Raw genomic sequence first — 17,343 nt, 5'->3', positions numbered from 1 at the left:
AATTATTTCTGAAGTTTTATAAAATTAGATAATTTCACTCTGTACAATGTACCGGAAAAAATGTTAATAATACAAAAAGATACTTAATTACCTGTGAATACTCATCTTTGCAGTCGAGTGGCAGTTACACTATTAAAGAAAAAAAAAATATTAAAGCATGCTCGTAAAACCTCACTTGAAGTATTTATTCCATGTGATTTCTCAAAAATTAATGTTAACGACTATAATAAAAAAAAGTCACTAGTGTTACTTATGGGATGATGTAGATGTGTTTGATTTATATATATATATATATATAAACTTTGTTTTCTTCTGGAGCAATCGAAAAACAAATTGAGTCAAAAAAATTAACTGTCATATTGTGGTGTTGCTCCTTTATATAGCACATGACAGCCAAGCAAATGAATAGAGAGGAGCCCTAATAAATACAATGAATGAAAATTTTTGAATAGGTAGATTGCGACATAAAACCAACAGCAATAAAGTCCATACTAAATACTTCTATTATTGGATATTTCTTGTATACAATTTGAAACAAAGGGTAATTACTAAAGAGTAAAAAGTCATTCAACTCACGCACTACTCTATCATCCATTATCCTCAGTGTCTTCAGAAACATATCCTCAACAAGGAAACAAACGTAAAAATCAAGTCAAATCCAAAAAAATTTAATAATATGAACATTTGATTGATGCACGTACGAAGCGACACACACTTAATTTTCTATGTGAAAGCATTGACAAAAATAAAAACATACTAATCGGAATCAACATTTTCCCGTGACTATGCTCTCTTCTTATGGCAACATTCTGAAGAAAATCAATGGCCTTTGATTTTGTTTGATGGAGAGATGCCGCAATTCACACACTTCCAAGTTCCAACACAAGAATTGACCCTCCCTCCGGTCTTCTTCGTAAGTAACGTTGAAATTTTGTATTTATTTCTCTCTATGTAAATTTTAAACAAGCCCCACATATTTATAGCATCTAACAGAGGGCTGGTACAAGAATTTAACATGACAATACATGTTTGATCAAATTCAAACGTGAAAGGATTTATTTACCTTCCAATTCCAAAGCAATTTAATCAAAACATGGGTGAATCCGAAGGGGAAGAATAATTCATCAAATTAAGAATGTTGTTCCAATAATTCTTGTTTTCTTCATATAAGTCAGCATTGCTACTACCACTGCCACTGTTACGAGCATTATCGTGACAATTATTAGACTCTCCACCGTCCTGTGGCGACAAACTCCGGGCACCGGAGTTAGCATTCAGCAAAAGATTGGTGAAACAACCCTCCTCAGCAACATGTGCATGTGCATGTGCACCACTAGTGCTAGAACCCCACGTGGTTGCCATGGTCATTGTCAACTCATGCAGACTAGACGTGAAAGGCATTGAATTCTCCTTGCCATCTTTGTATTCTCCCAAATGGGTGAAGCTTTCATGATAACCTAATTTGTTCCACTCTTGCTCTCCCTCTTCCTTCACCGTCCCTCTCTCTGAAGAACCCACAAACTCAATAACACTAGTAATATTAATTGGTGGTGCATTATTCTCAGACAAGGTAGATGTTGGGGACTCAAGATCACTAACCCTAGTTGCATTAACAGTAGTACTAATGCTACTACCATTGTTCCATGCATGATCAAGAGAAAGTGATGATGGGGGTATCATTGGAGCTGAAGAAGATGATGATGATACTGCAGAGGTACCAATTAGGGTGTGGTGCAATGATGATGATGAGTGTGAAGAACTACGTAGTTTTGATTCTCTGACCAGTCTTGCTTCTGCTTCGAGCCTGGCACTCTCCCACTGAGCCATGTGGCTAAGGTTGGCAGCACTCTTGGAAGGGCCTTCGGTGGAGACAAGGGCATCGTTCTTGGGCTTGTGGGTCACAGGGTCAATGCCCATTTTGTCTAACCTTTTCTTAAGATGAGTGTTCCAGTAGTTCTTGATCTCGTTATCTGTCCTCTTTGGTAAATGTGTGGCTATTGCAGACCACCTGAGTCACAACACAACATAATACTGAAATGTCATAAAAATCAATGAAAGCCCAAGAATACATCTGTAAACTACTTCTTGAATAATCGAATAATGACACGTTTGGACACTTGCTATAGTATAAATACTCTATTGACGAGGATCGTTAGCAATACAATCTTTAACTCATTTCTTGTAACACAATCTTTCATTAGTTAAAATTTATTTGGCGAGAAAGTCATTAAATAAGGTCATAAAACTTACTAAAATATATAAGGACAGGGATAATGGAAAGAGCAAGTGAAATGATAGAGAAAAAGAGAAATTGCTATAAATTAATAAATTCATACTAAAATTATTTTAATATTTTATTGGTTGTATTTTTTGGTTTTAAAAAAAATACAAAGTACAACATGCGATCTTTGTTTAATTAATATTGTCTATAATGCAACATTAAGAAAAATGTGTATGGCAGGTCCAAGAGAGAAATGACATTTCATTGGCCACCATTGATTTAGCTTGGCGGTGAGGAAGAAGATCCTTTTGTTGCGTTTAAGGACCATCTTGAACAAACTATTGCGTGTCAGGGAGTAAATTTATGACCATGGCAAAGAGCACAATTAAAGTTTTGTGTGTGTTGGAAATGTGGGATAGAATATGTGGTTATAGAAATTGAGATGCCCTCGCATTTAAGACATTCTGCACAGCAAGTGAGTTGGAAAAGCAAAGAAATAAGTAGTTGCTCCTAGTTGTAAAATGACTGAAACTTATAGTAAGCGTTTGTGTCATACAATAGTAGCATAAATTATACGACTAGTACTAGTAATTTTCAAAAATGAAAATATTTTTACGGGAGTAAGGCAAAGATATCACAGTTTCTCATTCAAATAAATAAATAAATCTTGCTGAGTTTTCTTCAAATCCTGTACTCATACTCATTAAAAAATGTTAAAATAATCAAATGAAACCCCAGTAATTAAACCAAACACAAAAACCTGAACACTTGCTACATGTTAAGGAATTATTATAACCTACTAATCAACACATATAGAGAGAAATTCTATTGGGAAACTTAAGTGCTATAGTAGTACTATTTGTGAGAATGAAATTCTCTCTCTCTCTCCTTTTTTTTCTTTCTCCCTTGACATACCAAAACTACTAAAACTATCTGTACCAAAACTTTTAGATTTCTCTGAGTACTGCAGCAACAACTCTAAAATTTAGATAGACTTGAAAAAGAAACCAAACCTGTTCCCTAAGAGAGCATGAAGTTGAATGATGGTTTGTTCTTCTTGCATACTGAATTTCCCCCTCTTAATATCAGGCCTTAGATAATTAGTCCATCTCAATCTGCAGCTTTTGCCACACCTCTGAAGTCCTGAACACAGTAGCCAGCAACTAATTCACTTCACAAATTACACGGCAAGTTTTACTTTAATTACAAGATATTTATATATCAACATGTATATAAGATTATTTACCAGCTTTTGCTGGCAAAGCACGCCAGCTTCCATGGCCATGTTCTTCAATATAAGCCAAGAGCTTCTGATCTTCCTCTGGCGTCCATGGTCCCTTCTTCAAACCCACCTTGTCACAGCATGGTGATCTTCCCATTTTTGGAGAAAGTGGGAACAGTGATAAACACTGGTGACTTTTCTACTTCTTTATATAGCACAAAAGGAGTTAGATATAACACTATGAACAAAAGAGAGAGAAAGATATAATGAACAATATTGAAGAAAGGTCAGCGGCATAAATGGGATAAGAAACTAACTTGAATGACACAGACTATGTATGTATATGTGGATTATGATTGTGATGGACGATAATGCCCTTGACATTACCTACAATTGAATGCTCCATGATGTAATATTTGTGAGTCTTTATGGAATGAGTTATGAAAATTTAGTGGTTCCGTTGTCTTTTCATGGTATATGGGCTATAGAATTTTTAAACCCTATTGACAGCTTTTGAGCTACCAAGTTATTGCCAACATTATTTTCTGTGACACGTCACTAGGAATTTAATTTATGGTAGTGTAGCTAAGGACGAGTTTTAATTATTTTACATGGGGGGAGACTTTGCGTGCGTGGACCTTATTTAACATTGCTCAATGCTCATCAATGAGTTCCGATATATTTTGGGAAAAAATAAAAACGTCTTTATGATTTAATTTTTTTGAAGTGTTAATGGGGGACCCTACACGAAAACACACTAGTAAGAGCATCTCTAATTCTTATGTAGTTCTTAAGTTTAACTCATTGTTAGAAGATGCTAACATAGCTTCGAGCTATAAGAATGAATTACTATTATGCAGACAATACATTCGTTATGATACAAAATATTCTCTGAAATAAGACGTGAGAACATTTTAAGTTCTTAGATGATTGTGTTGTTGGAACAAAAAGCTGTTAAAGTTTTTAAATTTAATGTGGCGGATTAATTAAAAGTCAGTTAAGGAGTTTCACCTTAAGTATTTCATTGGACTCCAGTAAAAAAGATTAATTACTACTAACATTAATAATACCGCATATTTGGGATGACATTATTATTATGTGCTTCAGACTAAAAAAATTACGTCAAAATTGATAAAAAAAAAAATGCAGAAACTACAATCATTTACTTCTCTAAGATGCAGAAACTACACACACGTTTTATCAATGATTCTGTTGTTTTACAAAGATAAGGAATATTGTTGGCAAGCTATGATCTTATATTTCCTTTCATTTTCACCTTATACTTAATTTTACTTATTTTTTTTCATTACACTATTGGTTATATTTATTACTTTGTTTTCTTTTTATCTTTTTAACAACGTCAACGTACAATATATAGCTAATTTAAGCAAAGGTTTCATGCTAATTAAGCTTAGTTTCAGCTTGTCGTCTTTAATGGACTTAAGTTTTGTTTACATCAAATCATTTTTATGTATTTTGTTTTTTTAGATTTGGACCATATTAAAGTTGATTAAAAATTTATCTTTTCTGTTCCTAGATGCTAGATATCAATGGAATCATGAAAGCGATGAAATGTTTCTGCCAACCACGAAAGATGCATAGAGGTTGACTACAACCTACCGAGATATCAAAGAATGATGATAGCTTCCTGTTCTGGTTTTGAATACTTTTAGTTACTTTAATACGAAATTTTAGGAGAAAATGGTGAGCTAATAAGCTATAATAAGAATGTAGTCCCTATTAATATGATTCGTAATTCAAAAGGCAGTGGCTAAGTCAGTGTTGGATATTAATAGAAGTCGCTTTTGTATGCAAATATTTGGAACTCATTCTAATCTTTCCCTCATGAATCTTTCTTTAATTATGATCAGCAGAATGAAAATTGGATTATCGAGTTTAAGAGCGAATAGGACTTCTGGAAGAACTCATTTTCTCTACGTTTTCTCTGTCATTAAATAAAATACTTTTATTAATTAACTAAGTACATAATAAAAATAAAGCTAACTAGAGATGCACAATTGGTTAATTGACTCTTAGGTATCAAGACTCGATTGCTGACTATATATTAGAAAAACTATGTAGAGAGACAATAAAACTTAGTTCGATCAACAATTTCTACATCTTAAATGAGATTAATCTTTGACCATAAGCAGAAGATATTCTTATTACACACCTTAAAACTTTGGTTATATTTTGACAGAAGTTCATTAGGCCACCGAAACGAATGGTGATTACATCATTAACACATCATTTTTTTCAGGTTATCTTAACTAAGTGTCTTTAGATGCTAGAATGTTGAAATATTCTTTATCTAGTACTACACGTATTCTTAATTCAGGATACACTTATTCCTAGGTACATGTTGAAAACCAGGATGGACAATCTTTTTTGGATTAAACTTAGTAGGTTTGGTTTCAGGATTACATAATAGGGTGGAGGATGCAATATTTTCTCCTTGTTCTTTTTGGGAGTTTTAATTTAGTGTATTTTCTGTTTTATTTGCAAGAACTGGATACCCTTGTACCCTATATCAATACTATGATTTTCTTTGCTGATAAAAAAGAATTAATCACGTATATATCCTTAATTTATAGGGATTAGATTTTAGTGAGGACTTCTTCATACATAATACTAGTACTTAATGAGACATGTATCATATAAATTATTACTTTTGTTTACAATAAGGGCAACAAGAATTGAATTAGCATCTTGTGTAAATAGTCAAACACCCACCATTTCTCAAATAATACTTAATCAGACGTGCTTCATTATGAAATATATATTGACGTGTTTGATTATGAGGTATTTGATATATTTTATTAAATATTTTCAAATATCTGTTAATATATGTATTAAATTACTTTATGCTTTAATACTGTAAATAATCTCCTCTTTATATATATTTTTTCTTTCCAAACTAGTATTTAAGACAGTTGCTAGTATTTGCATTTGTCTTCATTATCCTTTTTAATTTCACTTATAAACTCACTTAAAATATCATCATTAAAAGACAATGTTGGTTTAATTTTAATTTATTAAAAAATGAAAGAAAAGAAAAGTTAGTAAAAAAATTAAATGAAGCAATTAAATTTGAAACAATTGTACATAAAAGGTTTTGTAACAACTTTGTGAAAAGAGTTTAAATATTATATATATATATATATATATATATTAATTTCTTGCTTTTTCAGAAAAAATAGTTATCCATAGCATGATATATTAGTAAAAGAAAACTTTTCATCGCTAAGAGAACGGTGTATTACTCTAATATATAACCGAATGAATTGAAATCAACGCGTTACATCACGACGGCATTGAAGGCGAGCGATGGTGTATTATTACTTTTAGGCCTTTGCAATTACTATACTTACTAACTCAAGATCTCATGTTGCTAAAAAGTGGAGGCATACCCGTTTCTCATAATATCTTTTATTGTTGCATTAATTTATGTTCATTAATTCTCCAATATCACATAAAAATGGTCCCAATCGAAAAGTATCTTTTTATTAAATGAGCAACATATATTTGATGTAACATTAGGATTAACATGAGATACGGTGCAAGCCTATCCAATTATTTATTGAGTAATTTTATACTAGAGTCATTCATTAATCTTTTTAATAATACTTTTAAAGAATTAACTAAAAAATAAATTTATTTAATTTTTTTCTTTAAAAAAATTACCATTTTCATCCAATGAATAAGAGAATTTATAAATAATATTATTACAAAAAATTAGTTATTATTACCTTTTTTTAATTATTAGGGGTTTTTGATTCCTTAGTAGGATAGTCAGGTATTTTACAAGTTGAGGACAGATTTGGAATCATCTATAGTTAAAATTCATTGTTTATTATCAAATATCAAATATGTATTTTACAATAATTGAACTTGAGTTCTTCTCCACACACTTAATTGGTGTGTATTGATAACTAAATTACGAGTAATTATTTTTATTTATGAAGTCTATTGTAATTAACATAATATGTCAATTTGGTTTACCGGTCATCTGTTTTTTCCTCAACAATTATTTCAATGAATTTAGAGGAAAATGAACTTAATGATACTAGTGTTGTAAATAATTTAGAACAAAAAGTCTTACTTCATCTTAAATCTATTTTTTAATTTTTTATCAACAAAGGTTAATTAATTATTAGTTTTTGTTAATACGAGAATTAAATCTACGATTTTTTTCTTTCTTAATAATTTTATATGTCCAAATATTCATTGAAGTAATTATCATGTTAGGATGAAAAAGCACATGATCTAGCTAAACCAATTAAATTGGCATCCACAAGAACCATGATGATTCATATAAGTGTTCAACCCAAAAAAGAAAACGCTTCTGCACGTAGGGGTAACCGTGTGGTTCACTAAAGAACTTCCCTAATTAACAATTGAAGGTGAAGATCATTTTGGTAATTTGGGAGGTGCAGGGCAATTTATGGGAGTGGGGCTGTAGGGTTGGGGTTAGGGCTTCTTGAATGATTTGGTGCGTGAAAAGACAAAATAATTAAGGGCCCCGTGATGAAAATAGGGGCTAAAATAGAAAACTTAAATGTGGGTGTGTGGTGTGTGAGGGAAAAGCTTCATAGATCCAAGACTTGCATTGGTTATATAAGGGAGAATGGGTACACACCCTTAAATTTTCCTTGATCAATGCCAGCTCTAGAATTGTAATATGGTCCAGTCTAGTTTTAATTATCCTATTAAATGATGAGTGCCCATGCATGGCACATGTCAAAATAATATAAGTCCAACGTGGTCAATGTCTAAAGAAAAGAAAAAGCAAATAAAAAAAAGTAGTATATATATAGCCTTCAAGATGAGTAAAAGTTAAAACCTAATATAAAGATTAAATTTATGTAAGACTCATTATTATAAAATTTAATAATGCAGTTCAATAATACGTTTGTAATAGTACAATTTTATTGCATATAATATTTGTTATATATACAATCGTACAACAACTGTATAAGCTTAAATAAGATTATTTTGTTAAAAAAAGCTTAAATAAGATTGCAAAAAAGTTTAATTGTATTTTTTTATACATTTAATTAATTAATATAAAGTCAATAATTTACATACAAAACGTGATATTTTATTAAGTACCCAATCTCATTTTAGTGTGTGATTGGTATCCCATTGTGCATTAATACGAAAATCCACGTCAAAATAAGTTTTTTTTTAAACAATCAAAATAAGTTTATAATCGTAAAAACTATAAATTTTTACTTATGAAAATCAACTCACGTAATGAGATCCTACATATGCACTTAATAGACACATTGGTGGAATTAATCTGTTTAAATGTCTTGTTTTATATTCAATGTATATTATGTTGAGAAATTTAAATAAATTAAAATTACTAATACATACATTTATTAGAGTGCTAACTGAGTTAAGTATCATGCTAGGTATGCAACAAACTTTTTTTAGTATTAATTGAATAGAAGCTGAATTGATTTTTTCCCCAAGTTGAAAATGCGAGAGATTTACTTGATATAAAAATTAGTAGAGAAATAAAATAGTTTATTTGTTTATAAATATAATCAAGTCAGAATTTTATGTACAAATTCTATTATAAATAAAAAGAGAAATATATTTTTGCAAATAATTAAAAGTTGAAATCATGTAAACCTTTTCAATTCAAAATAATTTTTTACCCATTTTTTACTATGAAACCCTCAAAAACATTCTATTTATACAATAATAACGAAAAAATATTTTGGCATAAGATTTAGAAAATGTTTAAATGAGTTTTTGTAAAAATTTATTTTAAACTTATAAAAGTGACTTATAATTTCTAAATGTTGTTTTAAATACTTTTTATTATCATATTTATTAATAAGTTCCATTTTATTTAAGTTATTTATTTAAACATTTCCTTGAAAACAGATTGTACTTAAAACAAAAAAAGTCGATGTTGTACTTGAGCTGGACCCATTCTTGTAACTGTTTTTGTAGCGAATGCGTCCAAATAGGGAGTTGCTATTCATGGTACTATAATACAATTCCCACCCACTACTTTTCGAAAGAACCTAAGAAGACAACTCTGCCCTCCATTCATCTTCCCTACACCTCTCCCTCTTCCCCTTCTCATTTGCACGCACCCCCTTACCTCTTCATTCCTCCTTCAATTAATCTCCTTCCTATTTGGAGCTATTTTGTACGTTTATTATGCATTTTTGAGCCCTTATCCTCCTATTCTTTTCATAGTTGTTTTTTCTATTTATTTTAGTCAACATAAACTTCATTATGTTGTAGTTTCTCATAGGAGAATGATGATTTTATTATTAGTCTTCCAGAATCACAATGAAAAAATATATTTTCTTTGTTGTGTCTGAAGATTGTATCTTGCAAGATACACAAAGAGAATGTATTTTTGTTGTTCAATTTTTATTTGTTTTAAAACAATTTTTTCTAGATACTAATAATTTTTTTAGGTAATGTTTATTAGAATTTTATGTTTTTCTTATTTTTTTATCAACATGAACTTTTTAGTTAATGTTTTTTTAAAATTAAAGTTTCTTCTTAATTTTTAATATTTAATAATTATGTTTTTTAGTTAATGGTTATTGAATTTTAATAACCATTAACTAAAGAAGAGAGTAATGTGTGAATGTATGTATACATGATTTTGATGATGCCAAAGAAGAATCAAACAAGGTTGCTTTAAAGGATAAACATTGCTTCAAGATTAATATAAGATTACTACAACAAACAAAGTCTTGCTTCAAGATTTCTTTAAGATCAAACATTGCCTCAAAGCAAAGTGTTTCCAAGACATGAAAGACTCTGGTAATCGATTACAAGGCAATATAGTCGATTACCAGAAGACAAGTTTGAAAAATAGTTGTTTAAAAGGATTTTGAATTTGAAATTTGAACCTGTAATTGATTACCAGATATGTGTAATCGATTACCAGCAATGAAACTCTTGAAATTCAAATTCAAAAGTCATGACCCTTCAAAATATAACTGTGTAATTGATTATCAAAAACATGTAATCGATTACCAATGAAAAAATTCAAAAAAAGTTTTTTGAAAAGACACATCTCTTCAAACCATTTTGAAAAGGCACAAAGGACCTATATATATGTGTGTCTGACTTCAAAAAGCAAGAAACAGATTTTCCAAGAGAACTTCATTATCAAATGCTCTCTCAACAACTCTTGGGTAAACACTTGCAAATCTATTAAGAGTTCTTGGAACTTCAATTGTAATATTCTTCTCTTAAAGAGAGAATTCTTCTTATTCAAAGAGATTGATTAAGGGATCGAGGGTCTCTTAAGTTATAAGGATTTCTGAACACAAGGGATGAGTTATCCTTGTGTGGTTCAAACTTTGTAAAAGGATTTTTACAAAGAGAGTGAAAAATCTCAAGTGGGTTGCTTGAGGACTAGGCGTAGGCACGGGAAGTGGCCAAACCAGTATAAATCGAGTTTGCATTTTTCTCTTCCTTTATCTCATTTATATTACTGCAATCAATTTTGTCTTACATGTTTAAGGAATATTATTAAATTGATTGCTACTTCTACTTCTGCATTTCTGAGTCTATCATTTAGAAGGGGGTTAAAAGTTTGTTAGTGGAAAATTAATTCATCTCTTCTTAAGATAACTGTGGTCATTTGTCCAACATGATGTTGGTGAGTTGTTGAGTCATCCAAGTCTGAATACATGACAACATCAACACTTGCAATAGATGCTCAACGATTAGCACGATAATGTCAGCAACAAGAACATGATGCAGAGGATGTGCAGGATGATCTTGAGGTACCATAGGCTAAGCCAAATGTATTGTATGTAGATCGGATCATTGGATAATCATTTGGTGGAGTTCTTATGGGTTTGACATTGCTTGGGTCTATAAGGACCACATAGCTAGGCGGGTCTGGATTTGTGAGCCTCGACCAAAGCTTAAGTTGGTCAGCCATGGTGGGCACTCGACAGGTGATGGATTGTCCTACCCATTCGCAAGTGAAGACATTCATGGATCACTAAGGTCTTAGGGGCCTTTGTGAGACATGGTACACTCCTATGAATAAAGGAATGGTGAATGCCTTTATTAAGAGGTAGCATTAGAAGACATCCTTCTTCCACCTATCAGTTGGAAAGATGACCATCACCATTGATGATGTGTCTTCTCAATTACATTTGTTTATCACAGACACGATGTTGGACCACTCCACCATCATCGAGAGGAAGGATATTAGATTATTGTTGAGAACTAAGTTGGGCATTAGAGTTTGGGTATGGATAAGGAATTCCTCGGCAACCACCTGCTTGTCCTCTCCTTGATAAGTGTAATGAGGTGTGGGACAAGTAGGAGAAATACTTAGTTGCCTTGGGCAACGTTGTGCTTGTTAAGGCTCCATGGAACTACACTTGGAGTACCTGCCTTGGTATTATTTGTATTCACATCTATATGTGATTCCACTAGTGTGGCCTTATACAAATGATTGCAACAAATTTGGATAGACTGTTGCACTTAAGAGTGATACTATAGGGCATGGACAACCATGAACCCATGCAACAAACATTGATTATTAAACAATAAGGCTCAACAATTGGGTGCAACACTTAGGGATGGAGACAAAGGAGGAATGGCGATGACTATAGAGGCGGTTGATTTCTGTGAACATTTGTGTTCATTATTACAATGTATGTAACTTGTGGAGTTATACGTACTTTTTTTTTGTATGAACTTATATTTTACAATTAATGTTGAGACCAAATTACATTTTTTTATCAACTACTTAAATAATACATACCTAAAACAAACAACAACAACCAACATAATAACACTCCTACATAAAGTTCCTAAAACAAACAACAAAAATCAACATAATAGCACTCATATATAGATTTCATAAAATTAGACCTCATTACTACAAAGATTTATCTTTGTTAGAGCTACTTATTACCATTGTTTCATGCATCAAAGCAAGGAACTCTTCGATAGATCTTAGTTTACACACCAAGGCAAGGATTCTTTAGGAGATCAATCAAATGTTGCACATAACTCAATCGATCCTTTGGAACAAAATTCCCAAAAGCTAAAAAAATATTTTAGACATCATTGTCATCTTTAAGCTCCATATAGATGTACTCAACACAACTGTTACCTATATATACCTGTTGATGGTAATAAATGCCAAGTGATATTCTTCTACCTACGATGACATTCGTATTTACTTTTCTTAAAGCAGCAAGCGATATGTCCTCACTCATTATAATAAATTTAGGACCATGAAAATATTCAAATAATATACCATTAGAAGGTGATGTCATGTCACTATCGTAATACACAATAGCAAATAATCCCTCCAACTTTTTAGAAATATAGTAAATATGAACACACTTAAATGAGTTGCCTCATACCACCATTGATGTTTTATATTAGAGGATGTACTATTCACTCTTCAATCAATTATCACACTCTTTGTATTGTGTTTTAGAAAAACAACGATTAAGATTGCATCAATTAAATATACGGTTTAGATTGCATGATCTTTACAAGGGTATTGTCCAGTTGTCATATCATCCTTAATATGATTGTTTTGTGTAGCAGAAAAAGAAACAATTTAGATTTGCCCTAAAAAATCAACGATCCATATCACATCGATCCATGCACATTAATTATTCAGGTGTTAGCCAATAATTAAAATATCAAATATTTAATATTGATATTTTTTCAACAAATCCCTTCAAAAATAAAAAATAAAAAAAATTAAAAAGCACAATTAAATCATGTTTTCGTTGTGTATAACAATAATGAAATCATATTTCCATATTAAATGTCACAACACAAACATATTTCAAAAAAGTATTTAAAATTAAAAGAGTATTTTAAAAAAGCAAAAAAATAAGTGTATTTATTAAAAGGAAGAATCTACTTATTTCAAGAGTGTGTTCAAAGTTACTTTTCATCTTATCCCTTAATTTTCTTTAAATCTAACGGTCTATAACATTTCACTAAAGTGGGTCACGTGAGTGACTTATCTTCTTCTGTTCTCACTTTCCTTTACTCCTTCTTACGTAGTTTGCAAAATGAATTAATAGGGTTAATTACGAAAATGGGCATTTTTTAAATTCTTTTGTCATAATGGGTATTTTTAAAAAAAATTACAAAAATGGGTAAATCACACTTTGATATACGATTTTACAATGAAGAAATCATATATTAAAGCAGGATTTCACTTTTCATTTGTTTAAAATAAGTTTTTTTCTCTAAGAACTGAAATCATATATTAAAATACGATTTCAGTTTTCTTTTCTTTTTTTCTAATGAAATTGTAAGGTAGGGCATCATTTCTATATTTTTTTATTTTAAAAAAATTGAAGATCGTATTGTAGTGCACAATTTCAGTTATGTTTTTTTAAAATGAATTTTATTTTTATGTTAATTTGTGATTTTTTAAAAAGAAAAACAATATATTAAAAAATTTATATATGGATAAAATTTATAAGTTGAACAATATATAGTAATTAATTATGCTTCAAAGATTAAAGATTACAAAATATTCGACATAGTCCATTGGCTATATGGATAATTACCAGATGATGACCTTCATTTCGACACACTGACATTTCTTCGACCTATTTGAAACTGGTTCATCCATTTCACTATGTATGCGACTAATAGTTGACTTACTTGATTAAAATTGTCGCATGTTAGGATTAGGAATAAAATTTGGACTCCTATATTAAGACCAATAATCCTTATTTTCAAGGGAGTGAAGCTGAAATTACAACTTGTACATAATGTCAACAAACAAGTCAATCTGTAGGTGACAATATGAACAAACTATATAATAACATGAGAGTAAATATGAACAAACTACAATAACATGAGTAAGATAGTCATGTTTAAATACACGATTTCTTAAATAATTAAAAAAAACAAAATCATATTTAAATACATAATTTCTAAAATAATAAAAAAAATATGTTAAAATCATATGTACATATATGAATTCAACTTTTAATAATAAAAATTATTTAAAAACTAAAATCATATATACATATATGATTTTAGTATAATAATTTTCTGAAAAATAAATTGTGCTTTGAAATACCATTTCTTTTATTGATAGTGAAATCTTACATCAAAGCACACTCGTGATAGAAGGTGAGAATCCAAACTTGGAGAACAACTTACACTATCTGCATCTTTCCTCTTAACGTTTTATCTCAAACCGAGCTGAACACAGAATTTCACTTCAAATCCACAATCCATGCGATAGTGTCTGAAATTTGGGATTTTCATCTAAACTTTTCTCCCAAACTGAGTTGAACACGTAGCAAGATCCTTTCCCAGTTGGAATAGTTGCATTCTAATTTGGGAAGAATATGAATTGGCCAATATTTTGGGAAAAAAAGTATTCGTAAATGTTAATTGTTTAGGCTTTTCAATTATCAATCTGGTAAAAATATATATATTTCTTTAGGTGTGCGGTCGTGTGTTGCTTATAAAAATCCCACTAAATACTCATTGTGTTACCATTCTTCATTGACATTATCACAATTCGAATATTCCGAATATGTTTGCTTTTGTATTAGTATCGTATATTGTATAAACTTTTACCACAATGAGTATTTAGTGGGATTTTTATAAACAAAGAGAAAGAGATTAATTTTATTAATTAATGAATTTTTGGATGTAACTGGTTTATAACTACTGGAAGTGATATTTCCTTTTTTTCATATTTCTTTTTCATCACCCTCGTTCTCTTTTTTTCCCCCAATTGTTCTACTGCTAACCCGCCAGATCTAGAGGAACCAATTGAAACAAAATGAGGTTGCCAGTGTCTTCAACTTGGTTTAGGAGAAAGGTAGAGGAAAATCCTAACTTGCTGACTTTGTTGCAACAATGGCAGCTTCAAGGGATATTCTTTGTGTTCAACTTGGGTTTGAGAGGAAGGATTAAGAGGAAAGATGCAGAAACATAATTATTTTTCGAATTTCAAATCTCACCTTCTATCACCTTGTTACTATTGGTACTTCCATATGTGAGCCTGTATTTCTTCCAATTGCAAATAACCTACAAAGGTGTCACAACCATTAGATTTAAACAAAATAAAGGAACAAGATAATGAAATAACTTCAAATACTTACTTACTCTGCTGGCAGCAAGTGGATCTCTCCTCATGTATTAATAAGAGGTATAAATGTCATTTTTTTTGTTACTTAGTATAAATATCATTTGCAACTATGGATAATATATACTGGGTTCAAACTTAGGGGATTCCAGTTTTTTTTTTAAAAAAAAAACTTGGGGGTGCCCAATATGGACATAGTTTAATTGATTGATCTGTCTATTTTAGTCCAATCCAGCTTAATTATTTGCAGTTAATATTTTTAGTTAGTCAGGTGTGGACTGACGCCATTTTTATGTATTTTTCTTTCATTCATATTATAGTTGTTTGTTGTTAATTATTTGCAGTTAATATTTTTTTAGAATGATTTGTAATTAATCTTTGAGTTTGGAAAATGAACAGAATATGAGTTAATATATTGAATTTGGATTCAAACATTTTAAAAAGTAAGATACTTTTGTTTTAAATTCATAAAAGTTAAAGATAAAAAATTATTTTTTTTAAAAATGAACTAAGAACAAATTATTAGTCCACAATTCATAAAAAAGAAACATACTACTGAACAAATAAATTGATAAAAAAAAAATGATCCAACACAACTCAAGTAAAAAAATTGACGTTGGATCGTTTCGAATAAATTAAATTGACCAAAATTAACAGCTATTCAACTGTATATACTGAAGCTCTTTCCGGCTTTCCTCAGGTTGCAAGTAAATGATGAAGAAGAGATAATAAGAATTTGAAAAATATTTGTTTGAAAGTTATTTTTTTAATCGTTTATATAGATAAAGCTTTCCGGAACGCACGTAAAAGTGAAGTGGATATAACAAGGATAATATAAAATAATCAAGATTTTAAGAATATTTTTAACAAAAACTTGTCTTATATATTAAAATTAATAATTAGGTATACATGATATGTGATTTCTCTAGAAAAGGAAGACTTAAAAAGCCGCAAGTCTTGTAATTTGTGTTATTTTTTATATTCTCCACTCGTGTCGAGTTCAATGTAAAAGGTGGTTGTTTTATTTTAAAATTTATTTTTTTAAAAAAAAATATCCTACTACAGACGATATAAAGCGGAAACAAGACTTAAAACATAATTATTTGACTAATAAGAAACGCACGTACACTTTATATTTTAAAAAGGACTAAATGCCTAGCTATCACTAATTCTACATCAATAGCCACTAATTGGTGGTTGTTATTTCATGTCAATATAAAAGGTGAGGTTGGGATGGTATTAAGAGTTTTTTATGAAGTAATTAATTATGAAGAACACGTACCTATCAAATAATAGCCAAGTCTAATTCTTCTACTCATGAACCAATAACTAGATGAAACCCACTTCCAAGATTTCACCAAAACTTGCAAAAAATGATCATATGGAACAGCATCATCATGTTTGCCCATACCATGAATTATTGTTATGGCTGCCTATGGTTACCAACTAATGATGCTGTAATAGACAGCTAGCACGTAAACAACGTTTGGAATAGCTAGTTGTGAGGTATGTAGTTCCAAACTCACAGTGGGGTGCTTTGTCTCTTCATGCACTGAAGATAAATGTTCCCTTTTAACTTTTTGATTTTTTTAAAAAAATAGATGAATTGAATCTTAGAATTTATATATCGGTGGCGTGTGTCAGACTTTCAAATTCGAAGAGTATTTATAAAAATATTTAAAAATCAAATTTAAGATTTTCTGTGACAGCAGAATTTAAATTCGTATTACCAACAAGATTAACTTTCATTTATATTTAAAATTGATTTCTCATGAAAACAAAACTAGTTAACAATAA

General features: G+C 30.3%; 1 protein-coding gene across 1 annotated transcript; it reads right to left on the bottom strand.

Moving 5' to 3' along the window:
* Positions 1-480: 480 nt before the first annotated feature.
* On the bottom strand, positions 481-3,733 carry LOC114395601 (transcription factor MYB16-like). Its single transcript, XM_028357425.1, has 3 exons — positions 3,468-3,733; positions 3,235-3,364; positions 481-2,008 (listed from the first exon to the last, which is right to left on the bottom strand). The coding sequence occupies exons 1-3, from the start codon at positions 3,598-3,600 to the stop codon at positions 1,087-1,089; spliced, it is 1,185 nt and encodes a 394-aa protein (XP_028213226.1). The 5' UTR covers positions 3,601-3,733; the 3' UTR covers positions 481-1,086.
* Positions 3,734-17,343: the final 13,610 nt, after the last annotated feature.

The sequence above is a fragment of the Glycine soja genome, chromosome 18, assembly GCF_004193775.1.
Source record: "Glycine soja cultivar W05 chromosome 18, ASM419377v2, whole genome shotgun sequence".
Taxonomy (NCBI): Eukaryota; Viridiplantae; Streptophyta; class Magnoliopsida; order Fabales; family Fabaceae; genus Glycine; species Glycine soja.
Note: the sequence above shows the minus strand (reverse complement) of the source record. Positions and strands in the feature narration are given on the sequence as shown.